Source organism: Silurus meridionalis, chromosome 9 (assembly GCF_014805685.1).
Source record: "Silurus meridionalis isolate SWU-2019-XX chromosome 9, ASM1480568v1, whole genome shotgun sequence".
In the NCBI taxonomy this organism is placed as follows: Eukaryota; Metazoa; Chordata; class Actinopteri; order Siluriformes; family Siluridae; genus Silurus; species Silurus meridionalis.
The window spans coordinates 14,067,026-14,094,434 of NC_060892.1; the positions used below are offsets into that span (position 1 = coordinate 14,067,026).

The 27,409-nt window shown below is 39.4% G+C and overlaps 1 protein-coding gene across 2 annotated transcripts in view; it reads right to left on the reverse strand.

The window, feature by feature from the left end:
• Positions 1–26,253, reverse strand: part of sos1 (son of sevenless homolog 1 (Drosophila)) — a 41,968-nt gene extending 15,715 nt beyond the window's left edge. The window contains exons 1-10 of one of the 2 annotated variants that reach the window (XM_046858124.1): positions 25,071–26,253; positions 9,902–10,027; positions 7,616–7,747; positions 5,944–6,108; positions 5,188–5,397; positions 4,204–4,347; positions 3,933–4,043; positions 3,458–3,556; positions 2,144–2,271; positions 85–376 (exon numbers count right to left, since the gene is read on the reverse strand). In XM_046858124.1, the coding sequence (XP_046714080.1) occupies positions 85–376; positions 2,144–2,271; positions 3,458–3,556; positions 3,933–4,043; positions 4,204–4,347; positions 5,188–5,397; positions 5,944–6,108; positions 7,616–7,747; positions 9,902–10,027; positions 25,071–25,157 (1,494 nt within the window). In that variant the 5' untranslated portion in view covers positions 25,158–26,253. The remainder of the gene's footprint in view (positions 1–84; positions 377–2,143; positions 2,272–3,457; positions 3,557–3,932; positions 4,044–4,203; positions 4,348–5,187; positions 5,398–5,943; positions 6,109–7,615; positions 7,748–9,901; positions 10,028–25,070) is intronic. The other variant, XM_046858125.1, reaches the window with a different exon arrangement.
• Between the last annotated feature and the right edge of the window lie 1,156 nt (positions 26,254–27,409).

Genomic DNA, 27,409 nt, shown 5'->3' on the forward strand with positions numbered 1-27,409 from the left:
TCTAAGCATCGATCCACCCCTTCCCCCAGTCATCCTTCTGTCTACCATAAATATTCAAGCACGATTTCATCCATCCACACTCACCTTGCGCATGAAGAACTTTTCTTTCAACCTGTATTCGGCAGCACTGACCCCTGGTAGGCGTGGCTGTCCATGGTTGGACTTGCAGCAGATCATGAGCCCGTCGAAGAGGAAGATGTGGCGCTCGTGCTTGGCGCCCACCCGTGTCAACGTGCCCTCCATTATGAACTCGTTGCAGCACTGTCCGATATCTTTGCCCTCCCAGCCATCGATGTTCTTCTGGATCTCGTTCATCTTTTTGATGGCCAGGTGCTTGCCCTTCATCTGCTGACTGTAGAAGCGGCAGGCCGACTCGCTGGAGAGGAGAACAGAGCCACAAAAAAATAAATAAATAAAATAAAAAACACAAAACGTTGGGCAAAGCCAACAGTGCAGAGGGAGGGGAGGACAAACAGAGCAGGAGGGGTTGAGACCAAAAGCAGTGTTCTGTCACTCACAACACTTCTACACACTGGCATTGTTTTAAAAACACTGAAAATAGAAACCTTGCGACTGAGAGGAAGACTGGCTTTGTCTACAGTAGCAGTGACTAAGCCACATTAAGAAGGTTTTTCATTTTTGAGCAACATCAGCTGATCGCTAAACCCATAAAAACCTGAGCTGAAAGTGGAGACTAATTAATAATTAAGCTTAACCTTATAGATGGTTTGGCAAAAATAATTGATCTGCATCATTCTATCTTAAAATCAGTTTGCTGAACTTTTTTTTATTCATTGTGATTAAGATTTTCAGCTGTTTCACAATGACTGATTTGGACAGGAAGACTTGATAGGGGACCATGAGGAGGAAATTTGTAATAGATGTGGAACGGGCTGCACAGAACTAATCATGGGGGGTTTAAAAGCTTACTGATGTTTTCTGGAGTGCAGTGTTTTTCAGTCTGTGGTTCTTTCTTCATACCAGCTTCTGAAACGTGTATTTTAAAACACCCGGCGCTGCAGAGGCTTGCGCTTAGAGCATGGCACACTACACTGTAATGCTTTAATACTCAATAGTAATAAAGCAACAATTGAATGAAAAACCTGGCACAGTCTTACCCTTTCCTTGGGTATATTCATACATTAAACCAGTTGATTCATACTGACTTGATTTGGTAAGTGTATATAACAAAATATATAACATTAAAAACATAAAACAAAGCTTTATTAAATGAACCCCAAAAATTAAGATCAGAAAACAACTCTTAAAACTGTGTCAAATGCTCTCTGGTTGAACCAGATCAAAAAGTACCAGAACAGGTTGACCCTTTGTTCTTACCCTCATACAAAGAACAGAAACAGGAAGGCTCCTCACAGCCACAGATTTAACAGCACTAAAAACAGTTGTGTTTATCAAAATAAAGGAACAAAAAACCTACCGTAAAATAAGCCATCCTTTCCCCATAAAAAAAGACTAGAGCCAGGTGAAAATTTAAGTCACCAGAATGAAAAAGGAGAAAATCTTTTATATCCACTTCATTGATGCCATTTTTACTGCTTGAAGCAGGAGCACAGAACGATTCAGTGGAGAAAAAAAAATGAAACTAGAATCACAGCCTGAAAAGAAGAGATGCTGAGCTCTGCTACACAAAGATTTGAATTTCTCTCACACAAATGTATGCCTTCTCTCTCTCTCTCTCTCACACTTGCTTTTTCCAACCTGAGAACAATAACAGCCGAGCTGGACAGCCCAAACCCTGACGCAACATCCCTGAGACAACATGCTGACCCCCCCTCACATGGCCATACACTAACAGCTATTTTAGGGCGAGGAGGTGCTGAGGGAGCTCAGGACCGAGTCTGGGTGGAGTGAAAAGGATGGGAGGGGTACAGGAAAAGTTTGTGTGTGCATGTGTGTGTGTGTGTAAGAGTCTAATTGTTATGTGCATATGTACTGAGTGAGGTTTTATTTTATGTCAATGCTTCTAAGGTGAAAGAGTATGTAATGATCCAGTCAAGTAGCTAAACTTCATATACTTCTTATTAAGAGGTGTGTGTATGTGTATGTGTGTGTGTGTGTGTGTGTGTGTGTGTGTGTGTGTGTGTGTGTGTGTGTGTGTGTGTGTGTGTGTGTACGTGCGTACCTGAGTCTTCTCTTGGCCAAGCTTTTGGAACAGATTCTCTCCATGCTGCTCTGAAGGTTGAGAAGTGCTGTGATGGCCTGCTTCAGACGTTCCTTATCGTCCTCATCCTCACTTTTCTCCTCCAGTTGCTGAAAGCGAAGAAAAAAGGAATTAAGAAAGAAAGAAACTTTCTCCTCTAGTAGGTTCATTTAATGAAGACTCTACATCTCTCGGCACTTAAGAAAGAGGATTTACAAACAGCCACATTTACAATACTGACTAATACGCATGAAACTGGTTCAACATTTGCACATGCTTTAAAACCCAAATATGCACAAAGCAGCAAAGAACTTCAAGGGAGTTCAGAAAGAATTACATCTCTTTTTTTGCAAAGGAATCCTGAAAAGAAGCTTAGTGCCTCAATTCAGCAACAAAAAAAACCCCAACAAAATATTGCTTGTCCAGACATGTGGTGTGGCCCTTGTGGCTTTAGCTAAACCTTGAAGAACATACATTAATTTACCTTAGAAAATCTACCTACTGATCCCATTCCATTGTGTCAAAACACAATGGCTGGCATATGTAACTGGCTGGCAAATGACAAGAAATCCAGTATTTCATCCGTGTTCCACAACTGTGTGGACTTGTCAGTCTCTCTCACAGCATCTGGCTGGCTGTCTCACTCCGTCCACTGGTATGCTGCATTTTCTTACTTACTTTCTTACTTTATAATGTCTAGCTGTCTTTCTAACTCCAAGAAGCCAGCATGTGTCTTTCTATCTGCCAGAATGCTTTACTCCTTTTTGCTGCTCTTTTACTCAGTCTGGACTGTCTCACATCGTGTAGCAGAATGCCGAATTCATTCTCACAGTGTGTCTCACTCTGTCTGGTTGGCGCTCACTCTGTCTCGCTGTCCGTCTCACACTGCATATCTGCCTGTCTCACTCCATACAGCAGTATGCTCCACTCCGTATGGCTTGCTGTCTCATTCCATGTGGCACTCTATCTCACTCTTTCTAGTAGTCTGTTCCACTACGATTGGCAATTTGTCATGTCATATGCGTGTCTTCTTTTGTCGTACAGTTTGCCTCAGTATATCTGGCAGATCATTATTCCATCTGGGAGTCTGTCATATCTGTCTGGTAGTCTTTCACACCACCTGGTAGTCCATCATCGTTGCCGAATAGTCTGTCAAACATAGTCTTGTATAGTATTACTCCACTAGCCCCTCTGCCATTATGTCTGATGCTCTTCAGAGCAACCTGAAACCTCGATTTTCTAACTAATGACTAGGTCTGTAATGTGTATAAATGCGATTAATCAAAAGATGCTCACCTTTAAAATCTCAAAGTGGTGGAGGCAGTGGTAAACTGGAGTCAGGAGCAACCGAGGTAATACGTACTGCACGGCCTCTTTGAAACCTTCACATATGGACTGAGAAAAAGAGAAAACAAGATATTGAACAAAACTACACATACATTATATATTATAATATATATATATATATATATAAAAAGAAAAATACAAACAAATAAAAACCCAGTTTCCTTGTATTGATCCACTTCCACCTCACTGGATCACAAAATATCCAATATTTTGTGATCCAGTGAGGTGGAAGTGGATCAAGTGGATCAATACAAGGAAACTGGGTTTTTATTTGTACTGATCCACATCCACCTCACTGGATCACAAAATATCCAATATTTTGCTTTAAATAACCATGCATGTGTTTAGCTCGAATACAGGCCATTGCCAATAAGCAAATATTTGGTTGTTATTGTGCGTTTTAAAAGGAGCCACGACCTCTGACCTGGAGGTAGAAGGCTGCACCGGGTTTGGAGAGCTGGCTGAGGAAGTGGTCATGGAATCCTGGCCGCAGGATGTCCTGAGCGTACGTCTCGTAGGGGTCAAAGGCCAGCTCCTGAAAAAGTATCCAACGACCCAGGAGTTAACAATGCACAAATGAATCCCACCCTGAATTCCTGCAGCTCTAATTACAACAGCAGATCCCTGCAGCTAAGACACACTAAATCACAGCTTCCATTAAAGACTGCCTGACACTACGATGTGTGGAGTCAGACCTCAGCTAAGTCCTCGAAGCAGCGTCCCACTAGTGGATGGGGGCTTCCCTCATCGGTCATCTCAACCGTGTCCTCAATGAGCCCTAGCAGCTTCAAAGTCACCTCATGGATGTCCACTATACGACTGAAGATGTTCTCCACATCCTGCAGGGGGCAGCACACAAAAAAAAGTGTGGCGACACAAACACATACACATATATACACATATATACACATACATACACATACATTATATTATATTTTATTATATTATATTATATTATATAATATTATATTATATTATATTATATATTATATTATATTACATATATGTATATATACATATACACACACTATATGCATGTTTTAGTTTAGGTTTTCTTCCCAGCTATTCACTGAGAATCGCATCTGTTCCAGTATCTGGTTTTGTTCTTCAAACTGATCTCCACTGATCCCCGTTATGCAATACTTAATTTCACTATTTGCAAATCCCCTTTAATGATTTTATTTTAATCATGTGGCAACAAAATAATTTGGTGCTGGAATGAAACAAACCTTGCAGAGGCAAGAGCTGGGTAATACCAATAACAATATCAATATCAGTAAAATGCCATGATATGCTTCTCTGAAATTTTGTTATTGTGATATATTTTTAGTATTTGTCTATTAAACAGAACATTTCCTGACTAAGTAGCTGATTAATCAATTTGCATGAATCTTTTAAACTGTGATGTTTTTCCATTTTAAATATATTTTTTGTGTTAATGTTTTATAAATGAAATAGTAAAATTGATGTAAAAACATCCCCAGACATTAAATGAAGTATGTTGACTACCTTTGGCAATCATAGTAAAATAATAGAATAGAATAGAATAGAATAGAATAGAACACAACATAAAATTATATATTTAATATCGCATCACATCATATATTAGTTCACCTCTAGCTGAGACTTTTTATTTCCATGGAAAGCATGGAACAACTCGTGATCAAGCACGGACTCACGTGGTGCGAGAAGAGCATGATGTTGGTGGCGAATGGCTCGCGGAACACCTTTATGATAAGGTTCAGGTCTCTCAGGTACTGACGCACCTCAGCCATGAATGCTTTCACCAGGTCGTAGTAGGTCGCCGCCTCAAATGCTAACGGCTCCTCGTCCATGAGGGGGAAGCCACTGATGTCCTCCTCATCCTGATGGAACATGTCCATCAACACCTGCGACCAAGAGGTTGAAGAAAAATACACTGTTCAATTTAAATCTTGTTCAATACTTGCAGCCGACAACAATTTAGCTGCAAATCACAGGTTTATAAAAATGTGCTTATTTTAATATGTTACTTGTCAAATAACAAAAACATACTACATGTCTTGTACATTAAATGACCTTTTAAACTTTGCATTTAACTCATGATTTGCAGATATTTTTTGTATGGAGATATTTATTTAAATAATAATATAATGGAATGGATTGACTATGTTGTTAATTTTTTTACAAATTGCTGTGGTATAGGACACCGTATACACACGCACAAACACACATACATTATATATACATTTTATATATATATATATATATATATATACATACATACATACATACACACACACACACACACACTATGACACCGTATACACACAAACATATTTATTTATTTATATATATATATATATATATATATATATATATATATATATATATATATATATATATATATATATAAAACACGCACACGATTTTCCACACCCACAGACGTAGTGTACCTTATCAGCACACATGGCCACGCTGATGTCTTGCTGCGAGATCTCATAGTGCCGTATATTTCGTACATAGTTTCCAGCCAGCTTCAGGATGTCTGCCGAGATGTATTCCAACACCGCCACAATGTACACAGACACCTGGTGGTCTATTTTGTAGCCTAGTACCTCCTGCAATAGAGAACAGGGTCAGAGAGAGCATGCTTGTTATCCCTATCAGCATGTTTAAGGACATGATTACACATGAAAACTTTCCACACTGAGTTTCATAAATGGTACCAAAAAAAAAAAAAAAAAAAAAAAAACCGATTGTTTCAGGCCAATGCAGGCTTCTCCACCCCGCTACATTCTTTCCTGCCATGCAATCGGCAGCAAAAGCAGCTTCACAACACCAGCTTACAGGATTTATGCTTAGTCACCATTGAGGCTAAATTACGTCTCCCTCTGCTGGTTGATATGGTGGAGTGCTAACATGGAAAGTCCCACGCAAACCGTTAAAGATGAGTCCGTTTTGTTATGGAGGTCACATCTGGAGTTTGGATAAACAGCTGGAGAATGAAGAGAATGCCAGATTTTTATGGGTGTTCAGCGTTATTATATACTTGCCTACGGTGTATCTGTTCAATTGCAATATAATCTACTGAATTATCATATAAGAACAGTGAGTCAGATAATATTCAAGGAGAGAACCTTGCTAGCTGTGTATTTGTAGTACAATAGTATGAAGAATGAAAAGATGTTCTTGCCACTCGGAGTTTCAGTGCTTATGGGTGGACAATATAATGTACATACTGCAATAAATTATGCAACAATGTCATTTTCTAAAATAATCATCATTCCAGCAGAGGTCACCTCCAAAGTAATTCAAAATTAAAGCATACTATGGTGAAATATTATTGCATGTAGAAAAGGCACGACGTAATTCTTTCGTTGCAAATAACAACTTTGCAACATTCATCCAATATTAATTCTGTTACAAAAGAAAAACAAAAAAAACAAGAAATCAATCGGCAAAGCCAGGTTTTCCATTTACACTGCAAACATATAAGTAAGAATAAAAACAATTTGCAGAATTTTAAGTGATGTTTTTTTACTTACAATCCATCCTATATAAAAAAAAAAAAAAAAGATATATATATATATATATATATATATATATATATATATATATATATATATATATATATATATATATATATATATAAGAAAAATGCTAGCCCTGCATTCTGGGCATCAATTACATCAGTATCTCTCTACATTCAGATAACTACATGAATTAACATATATTAATTAATTAATTAACATATATATTAATATATATATTCTTTTTGCAGTATCTAAATAACAATATTTACATGTATTCACATCTAAAGTATCTGACTAGTCCAGATGCTTGTGATACTCAGGTCAGTTGTGTTCATTTTCTTCATAACGCTTCTTATTTTGCAGATTGTATTGACAGTAATATTATGCATGCTTTTCTGACTCGAGTTTTAGCACCTGCTACACTATCACTTTTCAGCCTGAATAATCATGATTTTGGAACAACCAAAAATATTCTTTGACAACAACATGCCTGGTGGTGTTGCTAAATTTATGACATGTCCACCCTGAACAACAGAGACCTTCTGGGATAAAATATTATGGAAAGTTAGAAAAAAATCCAAAAGCGCTGCACCTTCAAAAGTGGGTGAATCTTGTCCACGGGCAGCGCGAGAGGGTTCCTCCTCTTCCTCTTCTCAATGGCCGCCTGGGCGTCCGCGATGGCCCACTTATCAATGGGGTGAGGGAAACTCTTTTGGACTCGCTCCTGGCAAAACCACAGAAAAGAAGCAATGAGACAAAGAATGACAGACACAGAATAAAAAGTGTTAAAGCAGTCATGATGACACAAATATGTAGGTTCAAATCTGAAGTTGTACATCCTTCTAGAACTAACCCAGGAGCACAGAGAGAGACGCATGTGAACAGGTGAATGAAGCTGACTCATCTTGTGAGAGGTAGATGAAAGAAAAGAAGGGAATGGGTGATCAAGGCAAAAGGAGAAGAATAAAAGGAACATAGGATACGAGTGGCCAAAAAGGAATGAAAGATGAATGAGATCTTGTGACGTAGGACATGTCGAAGCACCAAAAATAAAGCACCTTTGCAGCTCACGCAAGGCGTCTGCACGCGAAGATGGACCATAAACACAAAAAAGCACAGAAAAAGTTGAGAAATGGGTCAATGAGCAAACAATCCCAGATCAGTCGATATCTATGTGGACAAAAATACACGTGGACGAACCACATATGCCTAATAAAGTCTGTCCCAATACTGGTTTCCATAAAGTGTACTTCAAGGGTGTGGTCTTATAAGAAAACAATCAAAAACTGTGCATCAATATGTGCATCAATTTAAGCTCCTAAAACAATTTTTAAAAGTTTAATTCCTAGGATATGACTGCAATTATATTTGTTTCAATTTAAAAGAACAAACAAACAAAAAAAAAAAAAATCAATCACACGTTCTATCCATTCATGGCTACGCTTATTTATGCTGAAAAAAAAAAAAAAAAAAAAAAAAGAAGACACCTTAGGGCAGCTATAAACAGCCATTTCCTCACCTTCCATTTTTTATTTTTTATTTTTTTTGAGAAGCCAGAAAGCACCAACACTGGAGGAAATAGAACCTCTTTAGAGATCAACAATTACACTAAATTAATTGGAAAACTGATAAAAAAAAAAAAGTGATTTAAGGTAAAAATACATTTCTGGAAGTAAAAAATCATAAAAAAAAATGTAGTTATAAAAATTACTTTTTATTTATTTAAACTACAGTGGAACCCGGTTATGTCGATGTCCTAGAGGGTTGCCAAAAAGCATCGAGATAACCGATGATCGAGATAAACGAAAATCAATATGGCGGCAATATATTAGCGTGCTTGAAATTTCTTTACGTACATGATGTGCGTAATGAGAATGTGCATGCACGTGTTTTTGGAGGTTTTTTTACACAACAGCGTTGCCGCGATTTGTTTGATGAAGGCATGCTATAAAAATGTACATGTTTTTTAACTGTCAGGAATCCGAAGGGGGCGTGGCAGGTGCTTTCTCGGCCGCTTTCTCTGAAGCTCCCGGCTTCAATCGCGCACATATGGTGCTCGTTTAGCATCATCACCAACTCCTATTTAAACTTCCACACTCTCACCGTCCGTTATTGTTGGTATATGTTGGTTCACGGCGGTCGTTATCGCTCATGCGTATCCCAGTACGTGCCTTCCCACCGGCACTCTCTCAACGGCTGCGCTTTTCTCCTACCAAGCGCCTCCCGTTCATCGCATAACATTTAACAACAAAAGGCATATGTGCACTAACTAACAGCAAAGATTCACCAGTATACAATACAACACCTGTAGCAGCTGTAAGGGTTGATTTTTCCGCCACTTTCGCGAGTTCTTCTGCGGCTGCACAGTGCCGATCGAGATAACTGACGTTAAATGGCAAATTTTCCCCCCCTTGTGCTCGAGATATCAGGGTTCGCCGACATAAAAAAGTCAACATAACCGATTAAAAAATGCTTAGACAAAGCGAGAATTTGGCGGTTCCACTTCAAAAACATCGACTTAATAGGGTTGTCGAGTTAACCGAGGTCGAGATAAGTGGGTTCCACTGTAATTTCATAAACTTTATCAAGCATATTTATATTTTCACATTTTACCCTCCACTTGCCATTACTATAGAAACAATAGGGATTATAACCCTGTGAGGTCAGAGGCCTAACCACTGTTAAAGCTGCTGTTAAAAAGATTAATCAATCAACACTTTCTGACCAATCAGAAAAATCACAGTGCTGTTAATAGGTGAAAGTACATTACAAGGTTTAAGTACTGCACAGTGGATAAATCGCAAAAAATCAAGCTTGAAAATATGCGCGTTTGCATTTTTAACTGCGTGTGTACGTGCGAGTGTGTGTGTAAGTTTACCTCCACATCCTGCACGGTGCGAGGTTGGGCCTGACAGAGCATGCTCAGTAGCAGCAGAATCAGCTCCTCGATGTACTGCAGAGCCTCTTCCTGAGATGACAGCTTGGGATGTACCTGATTTAGCACCTACAATAAACACACAATTAATAATGCAAGAGCTAAACCACCAAACGTGTCTTCATGCACATTTACTGCGATCAGATTATTCAAGAGCTCATATGAACAGTATGTTCTGATGCTCTGATTTAAAAAAATGATAGCTGATATCTTTCCTTTTCTTACAACTTCTACCCAGTTTCTGCTTAGGAAAAATAAGATGGACATTTACATGGACTTAAAAATTACAGCACAATAAAAAAGGAAATAGTTCACAGTAAAACACTTGATTCAGGAGTTCAAGGAAATGCTACTCAAACACGAATTCTTTTCCAATAATGCACATCCTCAAATGTTTTGTTTCCTTGAACACCGCGGCTTTTACTTTTGCCCATTTATTAAAGAAGGACAGAATAGAACATCAGGTTTTATCCATTTATAGTTGCATTTTAGCCTGTGGAATGTTCATGAGACTTCTTGGTTCATGTTTTAATCATGAACCTTTCAAAGACAAACATGCACCAACTGACCATAGCAAAACACTGACACAGGAGTCTCCTTTCATAAACTTAAAATAATCACTGTAGCAAAAGTAAACTACATAATCATATTGAAGATTCTATAATCTTTTAATTTGGCAAAAGTGAATTTTATGATTATGCAGATGTTCTGCCATACAAGTGGGGAGTGGTAGCTCCAGTGGTTAAGGCGCTGGGTTACTGATCGGAAGGTCGGGGGTTCAAGCCCCGGGAATCGCCACGCTGCCACTCTTGGCCCCTTGAGCAAGGCCCTTAACCCTCTATGCTTCAGGGGCTCCGTATCATGGCTGACCCTGCGCTCTGACCCCAGCTTCTAAGCAAGCTGGGATATGCGAAGAAAAAATTTCACTGTGCTGTAATGTATATGTGACAAATAAAGGCTATTCTATTCTCAGTCCGGGTAAATGAGTTGCTACTATAGTAACGATATTATACTATAGTGAGTGCAATCCTCTACCAATTCGGTTTGAGAATTTGATAGCGCTGTGGAATAAATAACTACAAGGTTTAGTAAAACCACAACATCGATTAACAGGATTAAAGATAAGTTGGGTGTGTGCAGTTTCTGAACACTCGGCCTGTGAACAGCATTTGAACAGTATGTGAACAGTATGTGAACAGCAGAAAACAATGTGACATAACACAGTGTGGTGAGTCACATGATGGCATGACACCACCAGTTTCACTTCAGCGAAGTTTCTCACATTAATTAGAAACAAGTGAGCTTTCGTTGCGTTTTTTTTCCTCCCCAGGGGGCAGCTGAACTTTCCGAGCTCAAAACGAACCATGGTGTGTAACGTCTCAGCATCACCAAAGCTCCTTTCTCTCTCCCTCTCTCCATTTTTTTCTCAGTCTGGCCATGGCCTCGTGTCATAACATGACTAAGCAATTTAACAGCATCTCTTTATCCTGCCTTCTCACTTTTCACTATGTCGCTCTTTCTCTGCAAAGCTTGTGAGAAAGGCAAAGTTTCACTCCTTTCTTTTGCACGAGTGTGTGTGTGCGCGTGTGTGTGTGTTTGGGGGGCCAAAAATGACGTCTATAAACTGAATATATTTGCCGGTTTACAACACAAGTGGTAAGGGAGATTCCTTGGGTAATCATCATTAAGTTTTCCACTCTTGCTCAAAATACACAAGATACATAGGAGCGTCTGCAACCTCAATAAGCCAATAAAAAGAAATGACCTCACTCCTGTTTTTAATCCCTCTCGCTCTGTATGTCACGGAAAATAATCGGCTATCTTAGTTCAGTTGAAAAAAAGAAGCGCTTCATCAGCATTTTTACCTCAGCGTAAACACTGACAGCAAGGCCACTACCGTGGGAGTTTCTGCCACTGAAACAAACAGTTTGTTTCCAGAGAAGGCCACCTATTGCAATCATCAGCCCACTTCTATTCATCCTTGCATCTAAATTGCATTTGTTCAATTGAGGGAGTTCAAGGTGGTGCATACTGAAGAGAAAGCACAGATAACAGTATAGGGGAGAGAAAAAAAAAACATTGTCACACGCTTTATGTTCCTGCCACTAGCCTACGCTTACTTTACCTGCGCATTCATTCCCACTTTAGACTGCTCATGCAGGCAAAATTCTCTGACTAAAAGGAATCAAGGCTAATTACATCAAATGAAAAGTTTTTCACCCCTAGTTCATACCTTGTACTCAAAATCTGCAGACTGAGGAGTCAAGCATGCCTGCATCATTAATACAATTAAAAAAAAACCTTATATCCCAAAGGAATCATCACATATCAGCCAAAAAGTATGCCATGGAGGCCGACTGGCATTGCTGGCTGTTCTTATAAATGAGGTGTGGCCTCTGTGCCTGTTAGCCTTAAGTAAGGAACTGTTCAAGTTTATTTCTATAGCACTTTACACAATAGACATTGTCTCAAAGCAGATTTACATAATTTAAGAATTAAAAAGTGAATGATGTGTGTTTATCCCTGATAAGCAGCCTGGGGCGACAGTGACAAGGAAAAACTCCCTTAGTTGTTGTGAGGAAGAAACCTTGAGAGGAACCAGACTCAAAAAGGGAACTATCCTCATTTGGGTGATATCAAGAGTATGATTATAAATCGTAAAACAATACAAAACACTGGAGAGAGAGAACTACCATGAGAGCCGGAGTGCAAGATTATGAGTCATGTCCTTTCTACAGTCTTATACAGTCAATTGTGACCTTGGTCAGTGATGGTCAAAAATAGAAAAAGTTTTAATGAAGATGGTAAGTTTGTATGCCTACCAGTTTAAAAATCAGACAAAGGAGATGTGGCCCACGTAACCACCAGATTTAAGGAAGCCACTACGATGCCCGTCAGTTTCAGTGAAAGAGGTGTAGCTTCTATAACTAATAATTCCAGTTAAAGGCATGGCCTCAGTCTCTTGAGTTTTTAGACCTGAAATCCTTTAGGGATGGGTTTCTGAATATTTCTGCATTTCAGATTCCAGTATAATCAGCTCATCAATCATTTGGCAGAAATATCACTGTCTAACCTTTGGAGGTGGGTGTGTTTGCACGCTGCTGGGTCCAAACATGCCAGAGCTAAAACTATGTGAGGAATTGAGTTCTCAGGCATGGTAGCCAGCACTGACCTGCATGCAGCCACAAGCCAGTACAACAGCGTGTCTAAGGCAGTGGGATGCAGCTGGTTCAGCATGACAGGGCTGCTGTGCACTTATGCAAAAGTGAGAGGGGGTAGTCCAGGTCAGCAAAAACATGAGCAAAACACGCAGCAACTTCAGGGACTGAGATAATTTACAGGAATTTGGGGGTTAGCTACAACAACAAATCAGCGCTCCGAAAAGAACATTTACTGTTTTAGCACAAGCTAACGTGAAATGACTTATTAATGCTTGCAGTTATACAAAGCATTTTATTTTGCTCCTAAGTGTTGTTTAATAAAAAGGGAGTTACTGTAATGACTATTATAATACAACTTTTTGTAACTACGAAAAAAAATATATACATATCACGTATCTTTTTTTACTACATTCCAATATAATAGATCTATTTGTAAATTTTTTCAATTACCTTCGATGTTGAACGCAAAATGCAAATTAGTTCATTATCACTCATGTTGTAGCAGCTTTAAGCAGTCAAACTCAAACACTTTAAAAAAGGTAAACAGACATGTCACATTAAAAAGCAACCACAAAATCTCTTCACTCCTAAAGTATGTTTAAAATAAATAAATAAATAAATCGGTTATAAAGAGCTGACACTGGAGACTCCTTGCAAAAAAATCTTACTTCATTTCTGAATCGCTATCAACCATATCAACAGTGTTTAACTTGTGCCATGCAAAATCCCTGTATAAACTGTTACTTTAGAAAAACTCAATTTCCATTTACACATCTAATAGTCAAAAAAGTCTACAAAAAAAAATTATCTAATCAACCTCTTATTTCTGTAGTATGTACAGGAACACAAGCTGAGTTTCAAGTTTCGTTCATTTATATGGAGAGAATATTGTACAAATATTACACTTAAATCTAAATGAGTGAGGCTTCAAGGCAAAACATATTGTATTGTCAGACAGCCATACTACTTTCCTCTGGCGTGTCTTGTATTTACAAGCCATGCTCTCATCTCATGACGCACAATGACTGTTCCACACTGGTGTGACTAAATATTAAACAAATACACTATTTAAACAAAATCTTGCGGACACCTGACCATAAGATTGGTATGTGCTTTTTAAACATACTATTCCACATTAAGTCCCCATTTGCTGTTATAATAACCTCCACTCTTTTAGGAAACTGTTCCACTATATGTTGGAGCATGTTGGAGATTTTTTGCTCATTCAGGCACAAGGGCGTTAGCATAGTCAGGTACTGATGTAGGCTAAGGAGGGTTGAGGTCAGAGCTCTATAGCAGGCCACTCAGGATCTTCCACTCCAACCCAGGTAAACCAGATCTTCACAGAGCTTTTTGCACACGGGCATTGTTATGCTCAAACAGGTTTGTATCTACTAGTTCAAGTGAAGGGAAATTTTAGAGACATCCAAGAAATCCTACAGTGCATCCGGAAAGTATTCACAGCGCTACATTTTTCCCCACAATTTGTTATGTTACAGCTTTACTTTAAAATGGTCTTAAATTTATTCTTTTCCTTAAAATTCTACAAACACCCCCCATAATGACACTGTGAAAGCAGTTTGTTTGAAATCTTTTCAAATGCATTAAAAATAAAGAATAAAAAAAAAAATCTAGTACAGCCTTTGCCATGACACTTAAACTTGAGCTCAGGTACATCCTGTTTCCACTGATCATCCTTGAGATGTTTTTACAACTTGATTGGGGTCCACCTGTGGTAAATTCAGTTAATTGGACATGATTTGGAAAGGTGCACACACCTGTCTAGATAAGTTAACAGCGCATAAAACCAACTCTTTGGCCTGAATGCCAAGCGTCATGTCTGAAGGAAACCAGGTACCGCTCATCACCTGGCCAATACTATCCCTACAGTGAAGCATGGTGGTGGAAGAATCATGCTGTGGGGATGTTTTTAAGCAGCAAGAACTGAGAGACTAGGTTACAATTTCAGGGAAGATGAATGCAGCAGAGTGCATGTACAGAGACTTCTTGATTAAAGCCTGTTTCAGAGCGCTCTGGACCTCAGACTGGGGCTACAGTTCATCTTCCAACAGGACAACGACCCTAAGCACATAGCCAAGATAACGAAGAAGTGGCTACTGGACGACTCCTTCAATGTCCTTGAGTGGCCCAGCCAGAGCCCAGACTTGAACCCGATTGAACATTTCTGGAGAGATCTGAAAATGGCTGTGCACAAAACACTCCCAATCCACCTGATGAAGCTTGAGAGGTTCTGCAAAGAAAAATAGGAGAAACTGCCCAAAAATAGGTGTGCCAACCTTGTAGCATCATTCTCAAAAGGTCTTGAAGCTGTAATTGGTTCCAAATGTGCTTTAATAAAGTATTTAACAAAGGCTGTTTAATTTTAAACAAACTTCTTTCAGGGTGTCTTTATGGAGTATTGTTTGTAGAAATTATAGGAAAATAATTAATTTAATCTATTTCGGAATAAGGCAGTACCAAAAAAAAATATTAAAAAGGGAAGCACTGTTAATACTTTCCGGATGCACTGTATATAATCGTGTGAATCCCAGTTTGTGGTAACAGTTTGTGGAAGAACCACAAATGGCTGAAAATAGGTATCCCAATAGTTTTGTTCTCATAGCGTAGGCAAACATAAACAGATGCCAGGATGCAACATCAAAGACAAAAGAAGACAACAAAAGCAAAACAAGGGCATGAACTTTTGTTGCACTTCTAAGAGTTTACAGATTCTGGGCCACAAAAACCCCAAGTATTAAGAGGATATAATAATCCCATCTGAAACTTTGTTGTGGTTGTATTGTGCAACAAGAATAGCGGGAGGCCTGCCAACCTGGTGCTGATGTAGAGCACTCCAACACCAACACACTCTCCAGCTTGCTACGCCAGCACATTCCCAGCCTGTGGAACCATGTTAGAAGCCACGTGAACTGGCGCCAAAACCGACAAGCAAAGGGGAGGGAGGGTGTGTCCTGACATCTCTCGCTGGGAGATCGTCTTTATATACGTCTAGGACCAGATTTTTTTTTTTAAGCCGGGGAAGAAGAGAAACTCTAGCTCTTTCTAAATGCAAAGATACTTCAAACAGCCCCCATTACCATCATACAAACATCTCCAGAAACTGGCCACATGATGGTAGGGATGGCTTGGCTGTTATGCCCACCACTTCATTCCTCACATTCCTGTGGGCCACGATGGCACCTCGCTCCTCAGCATGCATAAATGCAAGAACAAGAGCTTGTGCCTTCTTTCACACTGCTCCATCGTGCCGCTGCTCCTGGGGCTTGAACAGACTAACGGTTTCATCTGTTACAGAAAAATACTTTGGGACATCATGTCCGAGAGCCAGAAGACCAGAAATACTTGATTTGTTCTGGTTTTAACTGCCTCCGTTTTATTGAATCATCAGCTACATCTCCTGATTTGAACTGACCAATCACAGCGTTCTGACAGTTTGCACATTTTATTAATGTCTTTGCAAACAGCCAGTCTGCTGCCACTTTCACTACACTATACATGCAAAACTCAAGATACAATCTATAGTCAAGTCCAGAAATACCAGCCCCTTTGGGAAAGCTGGATAAAAACAGGTCACAGAAGTTTTATATTGTAGGCAACATCTGGAAAGACTATTGAATTTCTTACCAATTATATTGCATATCTTATTATTCAAATTAACACTCAAAATCTTTCGACTGCATACCAGATTTAAAATGATTTTATCGGAAAAATAAATGTCAGCTTGCACATGTATTAATATTAATATGTATCAATATAACCAGATGTTTGCCACAGTATACAGCAAATGTAAGCTGATGAACCAAGCTTTGTGGACACCTGACCATAAGATTAATATGTGATTTTTGTACATCCCATTCCACATTTAGTTCCCAATTGCGGTTATAATAACCGCCACTCTTCTGGGTAGGTGTTCCACTAGATTTTAGAGTGTGCTTGTGAACATTTGTGTTTATCAGCCACAGGGGTGTTAGAAAAGTCAGGTACTGATGTGTGGTAAGGATGCATGGGGTGCAGTCAGCGTTCCAATTCATCCAAGTGTTCAGCTGGGTTGAGATCAGAGATCTATAGCAGGCCACTGAAAGTATTCCACCTTAACTCATGTAAACCATATCTTTATGGAGCTGGCTTTGTGCACAGACATTCTCAAGCGGGAGCAGGTTTGGGTCTCCTAGTTTAAGTGATGGGAAAGTTAAATTCTACAACATCCAAAGACATCCTATACAATTCTTTGCCTCCAGTTTGGGGAAGAACAACATGTGGCTAAAAAGTCAAGTGTCCCAATACTTTTGTCCATATATTGTTTAATGTACATATTGGGTACTGGAGAAATGCCTTTGAGAATCCTGACATAATATTTCGGTTGTAAAGTAAAGCACTTGCTGTGCTTAATCCCCTAAACACCAAAAAAATGTATACGAGAAAACCCGCCATCTCTTTTTCCAAATATACAAAAAGACGATTCCTGTACAAGTGAAAGCTTTTGCTGTAAACATACAATGAAACTAAATCGATTTAGCAAGAAGTACAGAAAAGTCACTATTGCATCAGTAACTACTAAATAAGAAATTATCTAAATAAGCCCCTATAGATATCCTTCTCAAGGTGGAGTGTCCATAAAAGCACATTAACAGCAGAAAGTGCAATCTGTCTGTATCACGCCCGTTGTTACCAATGCATACTGCACTCAGGGCCGTGACTTCCGAGCAAAGCCGTGTCAAAAAGTGAAAAGTGTGCAGTACTTAACACATGCTGGCACTGAGCGCTCTCTCTCACACGGCCAGTAACACGACCGCGAACAGAGAGGAGCTCGGAGGAGACACAAACAGGGCGAGGGACCGCCTTTGAATCAAGAAGTATTACAATTACAAACATGTCAGAAGTCGGCTAATATCAATATGAAGTCTGTGACATCTGCAATAATTCTTATGATATCTTCTAATATATATTATTGTTAAATATCACCTCAGGACCCCATAAACACTCATAAGACAATGATCATTTCAGAACCATATTCAGACAATCCAAATATGCAAATCAGGCACACCCTAAATTCTCCCAGAGCCCACCCCTGCATAGCAGCATTTGCATAACTTTATTATTGTAGCAAAAAACTAAACTCTATCCGAACATTTAATTGTTTGTTATTCCAATAACAATTTGATCTTTTGATGTTTATACAAAGTGCACAGAACGTACCGATGCCTTATTACTTAGGGCTGGGTATTTTGACAAAACCATGAGCTCACAATACATTTCTACGACACACAATGCGTATTACGACATGACTAGCAAACAGTCGGCAAAACCGATGAAACAGAGTCCAACGATACTTATCTTGTCCATTAAGAGAAAGGTTAAGATTAGGTTTTGCAAATATTATGTCAAATCAATGGCATATATTCAGTGACATTTCATTTGTAATTATTAAAATGTTTTGGGGAGGAAATAATAATACCGTATGAACAAAAGCTCAAACATCTCCCCATCTGCTGTTACAATAACTTCCACTCTTCTTGGAAGGTGTTCCACTAGATTTTGTAGTGTGCTTATTTAGATCTGTGCTCATTCAGCTACAAGGGGATTAGTGAAGTCAGGTACTGATGGAAAGTGAGGGGAGCAGTCAGCATTCAAATTCACCCAAAGCATGTTCAATAGGACACGTTCAATAGGACACCATCAAGGGACAATACTATAGAAATTAAACTTGGATATACTTGAGAGTAGTCAGTGTGCAGCTTGTACAGCAGTACAGATTTACTGTCCTCTAAATAACAAACAGCAATTATTGTTGAAATATATGGCAACAAAAGTGAGTACACCCTAAGTGAACAGATCACAATTGTGTCCAAAGTGTCAATATTTTATATAAGCACCATTGTTATCCATCACTGCCTTAATTCTCCTGGCCATGGAATTCAGCAGAGCTGCACATGCTGTTGCTGGGATTCTCTTCCACTCCTCCATAATGACATTGCGGAGCTGCTGAATGCGCTTCTCCACCTTCCGCTTGAGGAGCCCCAGATTTGCCCAATAGGGTACAGGTCTGGAGACATACATGGCCGCTTCAAAATGTCACAGTACATGTTGGAATCCGTGTTGCCCTCAACAAACCACAGCTCCCCAGTACCAGCAGCACTCATGCAGCCCCAGACCATGATGCCAGCACCTCTATGCAACGACAATGTTCTTGGTACTCCTAACCAGTGTGTCGCCACACATCCTGGATACCATCTGAGCCGAACAAGTTTATCTTTTGTCTCATCAGACCACAGGACAAGGTTCCAGTAATTCATGCTCTTAGACAAATTCTCAGCAAACTGTTTGTGGGTTTTCTTGTGAGGCATCTTTAGAGGAGTCTTCCTTCTGGGACGACAGCATGCAAACCGACTTGTTGCAGTGTGCGGCGTATGATCTTAGCACCGACAAGCGGCTCATCCGCTTCTGCAACCTCTAAAGCAGTGCTGGCAGCACTCATGCATCTGTTTTTTGAAGCAGCTTCTGCACCTGATGCACAGCACAAGGACTCGATTTCTTTGTAGGGCTGAAACAATTCCTCGAGTAACTCGAGCAATTAAAATACAAAAATGCATAATAGATTTGCCTATACTTCGTTTAGTCTATTTATTTGCACATGGATCACTGTGTTTCCCCACGGACCATTATTTCTGATTCAACACCCACTAAACTTTGGAGCACTCTGGACAGGTAAACACTATGGGAGTCCGTTTCCGCCGCATCAAAAAGCTCCGACTATTTCTCGCAATTCCAACTTTATTTCTCACAATCGGGCAGCGTCACCCTTCCTGTAGTGCCAGAAAGTTTTACACATTGAAAATGAAACAGACTACAATCAATAAAATCACATGGTATAAAACTAAGCTTCCGATCCCTGGAGAAAACTCTGTCTAACAATCAGCTCTGGAGCAGAAGGAACAAGACAGATGAAGCAGAGGAGCCTCGTTCACACACCAACAGCTTCAAACTTCAGGCCGACAACATGGATGCACCAGAATGTTGGATGTTTAGCAGAAATAAAGATGCAATTGCGAGGGAAAAAAAAGTTGGATTTAAGCAAACTTTTTTTTATGTGGCGGAAACGGGCTTCAATACAACACAGAAGACGCTGAAGAATCTAGAGGAACGGAGAGAAAACAGCGAGGGGTAAGGAGAAGATTCAGGCCAAAAAAAAATAGTTTCCAAAATTAGGGATAATTTCACACTAAAACAAAGAAAACTCCATACAGTGCATTTTGTATGTACAATTGCTATTAAATATATTAAATGGGTTTATTTTTCAGATATTCTTGGATGTAGTTTCAGCAACAAAAATGTTAATTTTTCTAAAAAGGAAACAAATAACTTGTTCATTTTAAGAGACCCGTCTTATTTCCTTGTATATTCAGTATTGTTCTTTAATAAAGAAAAAGTACTTCTTATCTGATTACACAAATTATTCGTTGGAATAATCGGTAGATAGCTGCAGCCCTTTTTTTTTTTTTATGGACCCTCGCGAGGTCTGTTCCGAGTGGACCCCGTCTGTTGTATGACTCTGGTCACTGTACTGTAACTCAGTTTCAGTGTGTTAATGATCTTTTAATAACCTAAACTATCTTTGTGGAGAGCAACAATTCTAAATCTCGAATCCTCAGAGTTTTCTTTGCCACGAGGTGCCGTGTTGAACATCTAGTGGTCAGTGTGAGAGAATTGTACTTAACGCACCAAATTTTAACTGCTCTGATACACAAATTTGTATGAATCTGTCAAGCAGACAAAACATGATAAATAGGACATGTGGTTTTGCAGGGTTACATGATGCACAGCTGTTATTATTCAGGGTGTATTAGGGTGTTGAACAGATTCGAGAATTAGGTTACGCCGTAGCACCCATATCAAACGGTGCATAAGTAAAAGCGCCCTTCCATGAAGGTGACAGGGTGCTCAAGTATGTCTTTAGCAAGTCCAGTGTAGTTTTCCGCTGATTAAGCATCTTGTTCTCCACAACGCTCAAGCTGTCTATATACACACACCGATATTTCTTATACTCCAGGGTCTCGTAGGAAACAACTTTTTACCCTATGGATGTTTGGGTGTACTTCCAGCTGATCATCCGTTATATTCGTACGTCCAAATATTGTGATCTTTACTGCTTCTACATATTTGCCTCTCACCCAAAAAAAAAAAAAAAAAAACATTTGCATTGTCCTCATGTGATGCATTAGGAGCCTGCTATACTGTAAGCACCACTTACAAAAGTCTCTAATCAGACATCAGTGTAATATGAGTGCTGCACTTTGCAATATTGGGGATCATGTTGCACTGACCAACGTTACGATAACAATTAGCAAACGCCTGATCAGATGCAATACGATCAGCCGAGCCAGCACAGAACCACTAAACCCTGGGTCGAACGTTAGGACCTGTCCATATTTCATTCGCAACCCGTGTCCTTGCTGTTTAAAGTAACACAAACTAATCAATTATCACTCATGTCTAAACTAAAGACACTACAGACAAGGGGTTGAGTGGTCTAAAAGAGACAGAAAGCATCATCCACACACCATTCTTCTATAACCATGATGGTTGTAAGGCTTGCACTGTGTACTACAACGGCATGCATATGCACAGACTTTTTTTTTTAAAGCTCCGAGCAAGCTTTTTGAAAAACTGCTGAAGTGAAGTCCTACATATGAATTTGAATTCGGCTCTGCGCTCGAGTCGTTTTTGAAGCACCCGGACCCTGCTGTTGCTATGGATTCGGAGTGACAGAACATGGAGATGAGAAACTGAGTGTGAGCATGTCTTCCTCCACACAGAATCAGAAGCTGGAGTCATAAGCTACGGTTGAAACCCAAAAGGATGACTATTGGGTGTTAAGTGCACAATATTGGATGTGGCCTGTAGGATAAATAAAGCCAGCGGTAAAGTTTTTCAGTGACGGATTTTCAAACAAAGCAGAGTTCTGAGTGGTTTGGTACAGATTTTTTTTAATTACATTCTCGGAGTGCTACAACACTCATCTAATAGCCACCAATAAAAAGAATGACATGGGATTGTGAAAACATGCCCTTGCTCATCTTACGGACACTGTGCTCAGTGAGCCTCATAAAAAGCTTTAAGCTACTGCTTCTGTTTTCCTATACAGTCAGACCCCGACCTACGACCACTCAACTTGTGATATTTCGGAGATACGACAGTCACCTCCGACTAGAAATTTTTTTTTTTTAATGTAAAATACAAACATTTTTGTTAGATATATATACTGTATATATATTTTATTTTATATATAAAAATTTTTATTTACTTTATTTGTACTATGTAAAAAAAAATGTATGTCTTTACAGTGCGTCTTTATGTCTGCGTCGGAACACACCATAGAGTAGTCACTCTTCTCAACTTACGACCGGTTTTACGGTCCCTATCTACGTCATAAGTTGGGGTCTACCTGTATTGAACTTCAAATTTCCCAGTCCTGTTCCAGGAAAAATCAACAACCAGTCACTGGTGTGTTTTGTTCTTTCCTAAACCACATCAACTTTTCCTACAAGACCCTGCATACTAAGAAATATCAACGTATATAGACAACTGGAGGGTTGTGGAGAATTAGTTGCTCGGTGAGCGAAAAAGTTAAACTGCGCTCCCTAACAATAGCAAGTAGTGTTACCAAAAAGCAAGCTAACTATGCGACTGATCACATTAATATTGATAACAGACATCGCAAACTCAGTATCATCAGCGTTACAGCTATAACCACGTACATGTCTCGATGTTTTAATAAAAAAATAAAAATAAAACCTCCTAGAAACTTCAGAAGCAGAGAAGGGACAGTTCAGTGTGAGCGGCCATGTTTACATTTACAGTAACGCCCTTGTCAGAAGTGACTAACAACAGTTTCGAGGTCTGTATCAAAAAAAGACACCGTGATACTGTTTCATTAGGTCACAGGCTAAGAATACCTTCAGTCTTAAAACTCTGCTGGGCAAAAAACATAGTTAGAAAATATTTGCCCTTTTGTATGACATCACTTTGTGAACAGGGAAGGAACTGAGAGTTGAAAATGTTCCAGTGCGGACGAGTTGAGAGAGCGTTTTCTGTGACTTGTACTCGTTGGAATTCCAAGTTTGCATCCAGATCTTCGATATAGTTTTATTAAAACATTACCAGGGCCCTCGGAAAAGTGAGCTGCAAAGCTATTGAGCATTCTAATTGCGAGATGATGCATATGTATCGCCTTAAACACACTGAAGAACAGACACTGTTTAAATTGCAAAGCAGTAAAAGTAAACATGTTTCATCTCGTCTTTAAATCGGGACTGTTCCACAGAGCGCTTGTTTTCGTTTGCGGGAGCATGATTTTCGCACAAGCATGAATGATGATTTATTAAATCGCACGCCTTTCGTGATTGTAATCTGTCCTGAATGCGTAATCATCTTGAATCTGTACCGTCTAATTATTTTACAAAATACTTATGTAAAATCTCAATATGTCTAACAAGAAGATTTTTTTAATCGCGTGCTAGACGGTTTGTAACTGGTGTGTGATTGGGTGAAATTGACAATGTTAGCAGGTAGGAATGGCAAATGGATAGAACATGGAGAAAAATAGTCATAGTGAGACATTTTAGCAACAGGTTAGCCTACTGTAAATATTTCAAAGCAAAAAACGCATAGACAATACACAGACGAGTAAAACCGCTCAATCGTATCAGATCGGTGTTTAGATCATTTTCCAACCCAATCAGCTGAATATGTGATGAGGGATATGATAAATGTCTTTGAACATAAATAGTCTTTAGCTTTAATGGAAGATATCGATGTCAGTGTGTAAGATCAGTACAGTATATCGCATGATTCGCTGATCTCTGACGTGTCAATAATTCGCAAAGTGCCACCCTAGGATCAGAACAGTGAGGATACGTGAACAAACCAGGTACGGGCCAAACAATGAATTTGCATGGTGAATCATTTTGTCCCCAACTTCTGAAAGTCACGAGGTATAAACGAGTCAGATTGAAATTTTTCCACATTCAATACAGCCCACATTCAAATGAGGTGCAAAAGATGAAAGATATCTGACTGTGTATCTCGCGTCCAAACACTTGAATTTTCCTGTTGGTTCCAAATTTATTAGCAGTGCTAAGCAACAAATAAAACAAAAAACCCCGATTGCACCAATCAGATCCTGGTATGTTACATATACTGTTGTGTGTGCACAAAATGCAAAAATGTGAACGTTTCTATGTTCTCACATTCATTCTCCATCGACCAAAGTGTCAAACCCAGACATCCACTGCCTCTGAATTCTTCATCTTAAGAACAATACTAATGAATATGAGATCCACAGATCTAACACTGGGCCTTGCACTAAAACATTTCAACCCAAGAAATACAATGTAAACAGCAAATCAGGTCTTAAACAAACAGAACCATAAACTAAAAAATCTGCATGATGAGATGGGAAGAGATAGATGGAGCAGGTAAATAAAGAGAGTGAATTAGAAGACATCTGTGCATGGAAGATCCCAACCATAATCCTGCACATATTGTAGGACACACGATATCACTATCACGCTGTCTACAGTAGGAAAATATGGGATATGCCTTGGAGAAAAAAAAAAACTGTGTATTGGAAGCGGGATGGTTTCCAAGCCTAGTTCTAGAGAACCACCTCTCCTCTCATGTCAATTCCATACCACTCTTCTCCTCTCCACTCATGTCCATTCCATTCCACTCCTCTCCTCTTCTGTCCTCTCCTTTCCTTTAAACTCCTCTAATCTTATGTCCACTCCTCTCCTCTCTTCTCCTCTCATCTTCTGTCCTCTCCTGTCCTGTCCACTCCTCTCCTCCCTTCTCCTCTCCTCTCCTGATAAGAAACATGTAAAACCCTGAGATTTATGCAGTATATGAGCTCAGGAGATATTCAGACAGCTTACCTTGTTGAGGGACGGCACCAGCAGTCCCTTCCATTTGGGCGCGTTCTCCTCGCTGAAGAAATCGTACTGGCACTGGGCCGCCTGCATGGCGTTTCAAGCTGAGCCAGGCAACCAGCTCCAAACCCCTACTGCTTCATCCACGCAGGAACAGCGGCCACGGGCCCGGCGAGCTTCACATTCACGCAAGACGAGGCAGCAGCGGCAAGCAGCAGCTCCGCCACAAGGTCCAAGCGGCGGGCTAAAGCCACCATGGCATCTCCGGCTCGCTGCTCGCTCCTCTGCCGTGCGCGCTCCCACTCGTGCTATGCTAACTCCCGACTGTTATGCTAACTGAAAACGTTATACGTCGCCTGCTGACGTTGGCCGCCTTTCGCTTAACTCCCAAACCGCCCAAAGTCCTTCATCATAACCCTGAGAAAGAGTGCAAAAGGACCTAATAGCTCTACCACGTCTAGTTTTTAAAAAACTACAAATAAAAAAGTGACATTATTCAATTGCTACTCCACCACGGGCTCGCGCTAACTGGCTAATTAGCGACTAGCCTGGCTAAACGAGCGTAGAAACTGCGAGTTTTGCTAGCTGCTAGCTTTAGTTCCGTGGGAAAAGAAAACCGAAGGAGTGTATATGATCTAATCCTATGTCGTGTATATCACGTTATATTTCTATTCTAGGACAAAACGCTCTCCTGTTGTTTGTGTGTTCGTCCATGTTTATCCGAGATGCAGCTCGTGTATTAGCCAGACAATGTTCTTACAAAATAAACACAGGGCAGTGCGCTGAACTCTTGGGTAGGATGTAGATGTCCTGCTCTGAAGCTTCAGGTATGATATACAGAGGTATTTAGAAATATCTTATATTTCTTTTGGTTGATTGTTGTGACTCGGGCGCAGAGGCGTTTTTAGAGAAGAGACAGAGAGAACATGCGCAATGGAAGAGAGAGAGATAGAAAAAAAAAAAGAGAGAGAGAGAGCGAAAGTCTTTCCCAAAAAAACTCACAAAACCCCCCAAAAAAATAGACAAAAGCCGTCCGCGCGTCGATCAGAACTCGTACCGATCAATAAGGCGAAATCAGCAGCAAGTGTGTAACTGAAGTGAGGACCGCGGCTCTCCCTGCGCCTCTCCTTCTGATGGACTCGGAGAAACGCCTCTGTACGGGATAAAGCCCGAGTGGCTCGCTACGCGAACCAAGAGATCGCAGACTAGACCAACCGATCGCCGAGCTGATGTGACAAGGAACACGGCGATTACCGAGCCACCGATCTTTTTACATACAAAATCAAATAAAATCAATTTAGGGGTTTTATTAGGTTCTATAGCAGGGAGGTGCCCAACCTTTTTTCTATAAAGAGCCCACTTTTTTTTTTTTTTACTTAAATGAAGGTCGTGGAGTACAAATAAATGCTGTATTACAACAAACATTAGATATTAAAATTCAAGTTGCCATGGTTCCTGTCATTTTTTATGATTTCGTAATATTTAGAAATTAAAAAAAAAAACATAGGAATATGTCCGGCAGTGCCAACAGCAAAGAATGACAATAAAAACTTCTTGACTTGACTTTTTTTTTTTTTTTTTTACAAGAATGGTGATGCAGACTTGATTTTTTACATTAATATATATATATATATATTAATGTAAAAAAAAATCAAGTCTGCATCACCATTCTTGTAAAAAAAAAAAAGTCAAGTCAAGAAGTTTTATTGTCATTCAACTCATATATAGCTGACGCAGTACACAGTGAGATAAAACAACGTTCCTCCTGAACCCTGATGCTACATAAGACAAGTAAAGTATATATATATATATATATATATATATATATATATATATATATATATATATATATATATATATATATATATAAATGTAAATGTAAAAAAAGTCAAGTCTGCATCACCATTCCTGTAAAAAAAATACGTAGAACAGCACATCCCAAACCGTTTTGTCCCGCTCCCGCTTTTATTTTCAATGTACTGACTGCTTCTTCCCGCTACTTTTTGCTTTTTTAAGGTTCACTTGCTTCCTTTTTGAATATGAATAAAATGAAACGGAAACTGAACAAACGTTTGGTTTTAATTGACTTTTTTGTAAATGATGAACATGGACATTAACAAGAATAAATATATACTGTGTATATATATATATATATATATATATATATATATATATATATATATATATATATATGATATCATATTGTAAATTAAAAATAGAAAAATACAAAATAAAATAAAATAAAACGGTAAAATATCCACCTCCTGGCTTTATGAACTGATGTAATGTCAGTTACGGGCAAACATGTCAGTAAACACTTCCTGAAAGCTGTCGCGCCAAAATGA